This window comes from Triticum dicoccoides, chromosome 2B (genome assembly GCF_002162155.2).
Source record: "Triticum dicoccoides isolate Atlit2015 ecotype Zavitan chromosome 2B, WEW_v2.0, whole genome shotgun sequence".
Lineage (NCBI taxonomy): Eukaryota > Viridiplantae > Streptophyta > Magnoliopsida > Poales > Poaceae > Triticum > Triticum dicoccoides.
The window spans coordinates 633,741,832-633,750,168 of NC_041383.1; the positions used below are offsets into that span (position 1 = coordinate 633,741,832).

Here is an 8,337-nt window from a genome sequence, read left to right on the forward strand (position 1 = left end):
TAGAATAATACACCTACCGAGACGAAAGCCATGGTGATCGGTCATGGTATCCATAACGTTGCATCTTTTTCAGCCAAATCCGGATTTCGTTTTGCTTCTCCCGGTCGATCGACTCGACTCTTTTCCCTGCCCCCCGGCCTCTCACTTCATTTCGTTCTTCCTCTGTACCCTCGCTTGAATGAAGACACCCGATCGGCCCGACTTTCCCAAATGTCGGCCACCAGCCCTTTTCCTGTAGTACGGGTCTTGATTTCTTGTCTTGTTTTCGTTTTAGTCGTGGTGATCGCCCGGGAAGAAAGAAATGAATGAATGTCCTTTTGGGAAAATGTAGAATAATACACCTACCGAGACGAAAGCCAAGGGCGAGTTTCGTAGGTGGACGTATCGAACTAAAATAAGATCTAAGATTGACATCTTGATACAATGATTTACCATAATAATAAATAGAGTCAATGGTGCCAGAGCCATGGGAAGAGCCGCTTCTTTTTTGCGGCGGGGGCTTCCATTCACCAGCGCAGACTACATACACGTGCTCTCTGAACCGTGCTAGATAGTCACCCATCACACGGCTCTCAAACCCAACCTGTGGTGGATCCCGGGGGACAAAGCAAAGTCAAAGCGCTTGATCCTTTGCCCCATACTTTGAGATCTTCCTCCCCGCCGATCAAGCAGCAACGTAGCTCGTGATAGGCTTAGCTTAAGCCGCTAACATTCGGTTTGGATAAGTAAAGTCCCTTCAGTCGGTTCACTCAGGTGGTCTTCCCTTATTTCCCCTAACGTTCAGAGTTGTTCTGGTTTGAGAAAGGAGCACCGCCAAGTCCACTAGGGGTGCCCTGAATGAATAAGAAATGGACAGCTGAGGTCAGGCTTGCATGAAAAAAGAAGATAATAAGTTAGATGTACACACCTGAGGTTGGTAAGAACTGAGGGACAATGCCCCCCCTCACTGGGCCCATCAGCGAAAGCAACTGCTACTTAATCGTAGGTTTGCTTTCGTGCAAGGCCCCCACTGCTGGAACAGGCGGTTGTCATTTTCAAGTAAACGCCCCGCCCCCTTTCTTTGCCCGCCGGCCGCCTAGCTCGTTATTCTTTGAGATCTGGATAGAGTCTCGCTTCGGGGCGGGGGAAGCATGGATTCGATAGATCTATCGAATCCATGCTGCAAGCAGCAAGCGTAGGCTAAAAAGGCAATAGTCTAACGTTGGGGTAGGGCGCGCCAAAACAACCGGGTGCCCCGGAGGGGTCAGTACAAAAGTACTATATTCTTTCCACTTACTTTCATTGGCTAGCTGCCTTTTGTAGCGCGCGTACTCTGATCCTCTTCTACGAATCTACAACTCTCTTTACTGAGCGAGACTTCATCTATATCCCTAAAAGTGGATTTGGATTCCCATTTATTCTTTGAATGACAGCTTCAACTAGGCTCCACCTTAGAGAGGGTTTTCGGTTTGAATCAAGATAGGGTCAGGGGCGCGTCGGAACGGTAGCTGCTTAGTCTCATCCGAGAGTCCAATCTCTTTTGTGCTTGCTTTTGTGTCTTTGAATAAAAAAGAAAGAAGGGGGTCGATTTAGGCTCCTTCCCTTCCACTGCATAGCTGCGCTATCAGGTACTACGAGCCCTCTGCCCCACGCATCTAACCAGCTCGTGTGGTTCACCGGTTCCACCAAAAACTCTCATTTGTTGAAGCGGAGCATAGTGTGGCGTCGAGCGAGAAAGGTCTCTTTTTTGGTTTATTCACTGATTTGAAATGAAACTTAGCACTTGTTTTTTTATTGATTCCTGGGGCTAGGCGTCCGCAGAATCAGTCTATCCGAACCGCAGACGCACTTTTTAGATCAGTGACGGCCTCTCCAGCAGAGCTGGGCGCCGGGGCCCTGGATGCGCTAGCGATCGGCACATTAGGGGAGTACTTGCCCGGGTTTCTCGGCCTGGTATCCTTATCCTCGCGTTCATGATATCTACATTCAACTGTGCCCCGGAGACACGGTCGAAGCACGCCCGCCCCGTGTGCGTCTTTCACGACATGCTCTGGTCCCGGGTTTCTTCCTGTGGTCTTCTAGCGTTAGAAGAAGTCGTGTCCGTCCCGGACATCTTCAACGTCCTCTCACGCCTTTTTTGGGGGGACAAACAAAGATCAGGAAAAGACGGACCAAACCCATTCGGTGACTTTCACGGTCGCCCTCACTAAACCGACTTGGATCTGAACTACGATTCAGATCAAGTCTTACCGACATTGGATTTCCTTTTCGTCCCATATGTCGCTTAGACTTTACTTTTTCCCCTTTCCGCCCTTTCCTCTATTTGTTCGATAGGGTCTTCGTTTTATTCGAATTCTAAACCCATTGTCCTCCATAGTTTCCTTGTCGACGCGAAGGGGCCAGCAGCCCCCAAACCAAAGTCTGAGATCAGAACTCATACCGCGGTTGTGGCTTGAAGGCCGCATGCAAGTTCTGAAATATTTAGAGAGTATGTGTTAGTACGAGATCGCGCTATCAACTTATTTCATCTTTCTCGATGATTAGGACAAAATTGTATCCCTTAGGAACCGTACATGCACCTTTGTTTGGATGCCGATCTAATATTGTTACAATACGAAATACTTGAAGGCCACACGCAATTGACTCACCTACATTTTATGCTTCCACCCTTTTGTAGAAAAAGCCTCTGCCTCTGGGGAAGTGCTCACATCAACTCCAATTTGGATGGAGCTTCTCGATGGGTTAGAGCGTTTGCGAACCAAAAAGGGGAAAAACCCATCCTCCAAAGTAGTGAAGTGAGACTGTACAATAAGACAATAGGTCTCATGGGCCAAGCCTGCTATCAGGCAGTGAGTGGGAATCAATCCTGAAAGAGAGAAGGTCTAGTGCTCTCAGAAAATATTTGATTCGCCGAAAAATTGGCTTTATCAGACCAATCCATGTTCAGAAGCCTTCCATCAAAAGTCAGTGGTCTAGGCCGCTTTCCTTGACTTTGAGTTGGATCTCATTCTTCTTCCCGGCACAAAAAGAGGGTAGACTTCATCCGAGACACATGGGTTCTTTTGCTTCCTTCAAAGAACTCGTCTTTGAGCCTCTAAAAAGAAGGGCATAGTATCCCAGCCACCTAGACCACCTAAAAGGAAGGAATTGGTCTTTAGCTTTGAGTGATCCAATCATTGGTGAATGGGTTCAGTAAGGTAGAAGGAAAGGGCCCCCTGGGAAATTCACAGCAGGAAAGACTGGCGCCGATCAGCGAAAGCGAACCCTTCAGTACATCGCGTTCAGCCCTCCCTCAAAATCCCATTTGTTTTATTGAGGAATCACTCTTGATCCTCTAAAGGCTCTTCTCCGTCTATAACTCAAAGTCCATCTGTCTCTCGTGGAAGCGCTTTAGAGTGCCTAGAAGATCCAGCAAACGGGGGTGCCAATGCTGTCCCAAGACCAGATCACGGTAGGTAGCTGCTTTAAAGAGGTTGGGAGACAGACTGGTGAACAATCTTCTTCTTGTTTTCTCCGACCTAGAGCACTCTTTTTTTCAATCGTACGAAGAAACTCCGTGAAAAACCCAGCTATCACTCCTATGAGACGGCTAACTCCCAACTCCCGATACATTCTTTAGAGTCAACCAAAGGACTCGTTGGTTTGGACATAGTTTCTTTGTTCCTGTGTTTCTGTTTTGCTCTCCCCCTTTTTTCACTTAGTTTAGTTGGAATGGAAAGAGAACTTCCTTAAGTTTTTCTTTGTTTTGTTGCCTGGTTCGGTCTCTCCGAGTGGAATAAGTGGGTCCTTCTTCTTTTTCCTGACTGATGAAGGTCGAAACTGAAGATCGAATCAAGCGGAGTCTGGATTCCTATGTTCGTACCAACTCAAATGATTGATGAATTAGATATTGAGTATGCTCACTTCGCTACTCAGCAAGGGTGAAAGAATGACAAAGAGATTGACATCACAGAGGATGGGAAGGACCCAATCGGCTGCCTCTTTCTTGGTCCACCCCCCTGGTGGGTACTTTATAGCTCACAACACGAGATAGGCAGATATGTGACATAGAAAAATTGCTTTCATTGACAACAAGACTCTCTTCCTGATTGGGATTGGTCTGTGCAGGATCTCCTTCCCTATGAGACTCTTGCTTCCCTTTGAAAGAGGCAGACCCCTACTTCAATTGTCATCTGACGCCTCTACCCCAGCTGTGGACTCAGACCTCTCACAACCAAAAAAAAGAAAATCAAAATCAAACAAATCCGAATATAACCCATCTATCGCCTTTGATGACTCGTTGACAGCCTCCTCAACCCAAGCTTCCATCTCCTGCTCCAGACATCGGCGCTTGCCCGCGCCAGTCCATGAAAGGTGGATGAAGGTGAGTTTGACTACGAACTCGAGGATGCTGGGAACGATCTCTTTTCGGGGAATCACTGCCATCGAGAGGCCCTCTTCCTCCCTTTTTCTGAATCTGGTAGAGAGGCAAAAGAGAAGTCTAGAGAGACCTCGACTCTTTCAGGGAAAGGAGGGAGATCGAATGCGAGATGGAGTCCCTGCCGAATGGAATGGACATCCTTGGGGACAGCTGTGTAAGACTTAATTTACCAAAAAATGGGACGGAAAAACTACTAAAAAGATCACAAGAAACCCATCTCAAAGTGAGTGGAGAGAGAACCCCTGCGCCTTGGAAGGATCTGAAGCTGTTCGGACACTCATAGAAAAGTGAACTCCAATCCAGGATCCCTCGAAAAGTGAAGTGAACTAGCCAGGTAGAACAGTCAGGTTAGGAAAAGAGTCTTTCATGTCAAGGTGAACATAGACAGACAAGGTTAGTTTGTTTTCCTTAATTCTTAGAGAAAAGACTCATTGCTGGAACCGAGAGCACTGGCGATTGCTTTCTTTCTGACCTTCAGCCGAGAAATTCCATACCTTCCACCGACTTCTTTTGTGTGTGGCCAGAACGTGATGCTTTCCAATGCCGAGTACTTTTCTTAACAATGTATGAAGCCCGTAAAACCGAAATCGATCCAAATCCACGACCTTGACGATCGAGGAAAAAGGGTATGTATTATTATGGTGTGAGCCTTCTTTCTTTTTGGCCTTAGATTATCATAAGCGAGGAATGGTGCGTGCTAGCCTTCAGACTATACTTTATTGTGGGGAAAGGGAAAAAATGGAGAATATCTTTAAGAACCCTAGAAAGAATTTCACTTGGAGCAACAGGGGTCAGGTCACAGTATATCAATATCATAATTCTCTTATTTTTAATTGATACTGATTAGCCGTAAATCAATTTGATTTTGTTATGCCATTAAGGAAACACTATTTGGGATACAATACCCATTTTAGAACCGTTCACTACTAACAAATAGAATTTATCAAAATAACAAATAATAACAAATAATATAGTTAATGGTTCCAATTTTTTCTAAATTTGGCAGTCTGTGACTGGAAATCCTTTCTCTTTTCAATAGAAAGAGAAGGTATTTAAGCAATGTGTGTTTTGAGATACAATCAATCGAAGAGAATAAAACTGGGTCCAATAAAAACAGGAATGAATTTATTAAAAGGGATTGGAAAGGGATAAGTACAAAGGGATTCAACGATCTAAAAAAATCAAAAAGGGTTTAATAATCCCCTCCTACGAATAAAAATTAGTAAAATAATGTGGATGAATAAGATTTTGCTCTATTTTGGATCGGATTTGGCGGCATGGCCAAGCAGTAAGGCAGGGGACTGCAAATCCTTTATCCCCAGTTCAAATCTGGGTGTCGCCTGACCAAAAAAATACTTAGGATTTCTTATTGTACTGATTGAACTCGACAAATTCTTGCCCTGCATAAGCAAAGGAAAAGAACTAGGCCTGTCGATACTGGATTTTACCATAGTTCTAGTTCTAAAAAAGACTGTCAATTTCTTCTTAAAAATAGGGCTCTGGCAGGGTTCTGGGTAGTGGCCCAAACCGATACCAATAGGGATGAGGGATATATACTTATGAATTTCATAATTGATTCTATTCCGCAATTCATAACTACGAAAGTAAGAGGTCGGAAATCTTTTTATCCAAAGGTCCCTAAAGGACATTCCTTTTTTGCTCCTAGGATTGAAGAAGAGATTATACGAAAGACTATCAAGACTTCCTAATTATCTGACACTACCTACACTAAAGTAAGGTCTACTGACTCTGTCTGGAATTAGATTGGATAGGCTGATGGGAAATTTAGGAGTTGTGGAAAGAAGAGACTTTCTTTCCATACTTACGAGAGACTCTGAGTACTCAAACATTCAATCAGGATGGTCGGTTAGCTCTTATCTTTTAGAATAACTTAGTAAAAAAAGTAAAAGTAATAAAGAAAATGAATCTCCTAACTCGGTATCCCATGAGGTTCCAATGGTTAGTTTTGGATTTTTTCAGGCAAGAAAGCAAAGAAGAAGGGAGGATTCTCTATTACCAACTTCCCCCATTGTCCTGTCCTCATTGGTCATTCATCTTTCCCGATCTAGTAACATCGTTCTTCAAGGTGCCGGAGGGTTTGAAGCATACCTACTACCCCTCCCCTGAGCTTAGTTCAGAGTTGCCTCAGCGCGCTCGAGTAATAACTGGGAAAATCAAGGCTGGACAAGTCTTCGAGCCAACTTCAGGAAGAAATGCAAGTGAAAGAGAATGCTCTCGAGGGCGCAGGAGTCTTTTTCTGTCTTTCTTATTTGAAATCCAAATCGAAATGCCTCAACTTGATAAATTAACTTATTTCTCACAATTCTTCTGGTTATGTCTTCTCCTCTTTGTTGGAAGATGAGTACACATTGGGTAATCCGCCCACGAGAGCCCAATCACAAGAGGCTCATACAGAAAGCAATCAGCCCATAGCCCAATATCGAGACCACAGCCTATTATTCAAACCACAAAGGATCCGTCTTTCATCGTCCAATCTTCTCGATCAAACATATTGACATCAATACTCCTTTCCATGGCCATTCACGGCCCGTGAAGATCAACCACTCGTGCCCGAGATCACTATCCAATCAAAAACCAGACTTCCAAGATCCATCTCACTCAGACCCTTTTGAATGTAGCGGATAACAACGGAGTGGGGCTATCGAATTGATATGTGTTCGAATCTTAGGAGTTGGTAATCACTGAAATGCTCATATTGGTGACGTTATTGTTGCTGTAATCAAAGAAGTTGTGCCCAAAATGCCTCTAGAAAGATCAGACAGAAGTAAGACGAGCTGTAATTGTACATACATGTAAAGAACTCAAATGTGACAACGGTATGATAATACGATATGATGACGGTTGTCATTGATCAAGAAGGAAATCCAAAAGGAACTCGAGTTTTTGGTGCGATCGCTCGGGAATTGAGACTTATGAATTTCACTAAAAGAGTCTCATGAGCTCCTGAGGTATTAAAAATACTAGTAGTAGAGACTATGATATAGTAGGGTATCAGAATATAGATCAATTAGTAGATTGTGTCTGACGCATATACATGAAAAAAAAGAATAATTAGATAATAATAATAATAAGAATTCGAATCTTAATAAAAGGAAGGGTTCGAATAGCATCTACTAATATTACCGAAAACTTTGTGAAAATACTTCTACGAGAAGGTTTTATTGAAAACGTTCGAAAACCATAGGGAAAGTAACAAATCTTTCTTATCACGTGCCCCTGCTCCTGGTCTTCGAACTAGTCATTAATGGTCAGCAACATAGGTACCCTTTTTCGGTATGCGTTGCGAACACTTTCATTTTTATCGTCTCATCTTGTCTGGAGAAGCTCAAATCGAACGGAGAGAGCAGATGGTCCAACTACATAACTTCTTCTTTTTCATTACTTCCATGGTCGTGCCCCGTGGCACGGCAGCACCCGTACTATTGAAATGGTTCGTCAGTAGAGATGTTCCCACTGGTGCCTCTTCTTCCAATGGTACTATAATTCCTATTCCTATCCCTTTATTCCCTTTTTTGGTCTATCTACATTTAAGGAAATTCATACGCTCCATGGACAGAGCAAAAAGTGGAGTGTTGGTCAAAGCAAGCCGCCCTATTCTATTACCAGACAAAATGGAGAGAAGCTCATCCGCTAGAAATGCTTTATTTCGTTTCGTTCCCGTTCTTCATTTCCTTATTATCGAATCCATGGGGGACTTGTCATATTTAGAATCTTTCTGCGGTCTGCTCTGTTTACAATTCTTTCGTACTCTCTTCTCTTTACCACGCGATAGGTCAGCGAAGCGTGAGCGGGCACTCCGAAGTAAAGGCCAAACACTTTGGCCTAAGGGGAATGAGCAACAAAATGACAAGATGAGGTGCCCCGGGCACCCCCATATAGAAAGAAGGGTCGAAGGTTTTGGGCCTGTAGCTTTCCCC

General features: G+C 44.1%; 1 protein-coding gene, 1 non-coding gene and 1 pseudogene across 2 annotated transcripts in view; 2 read left to right on the forward strand and 1 right to left on the reverse strand.

Moving 5' to 3' along the window:
* LOC119365283 (ribosomal protein S3, mitochondrial-like) overlaps nucleotides 1-671 on the reverse strand; it is a 1,805-nt gene extending 1,134 nt beyond the window's left edge. Inside the window, exon 1 of the mRNA XM_037630902.1 lies at nucleotides 484-671. Within this exon, the coding sequence (XP_037486799.1) occupies nucleotides 484-562 (79 nt within the window). The 5' untranslated portion in view covers nucleotides 563-671. The remainder of the gene's footprint in view (nucleotides 1-483) is intronic.
* A 4,999-nt stretch (nucleotides 672-5,670) lies between these two features.
* TRNAC-GCA lies at nucleotides 5,671-5,741 on the forward strand. The gene has a single exon. It is a non-coding gene; the product is annotated as a tRNA-Cys (tRNA).
* Nucleotides 5,742-7,767: 2,026 nt separating this feature from the next.
* LOC119368152 overlaps nucleotides 7,768-8,337 on the forward strand; it is a 2,704-nt pseudogene continuing 2,134 nt past the window's right edge.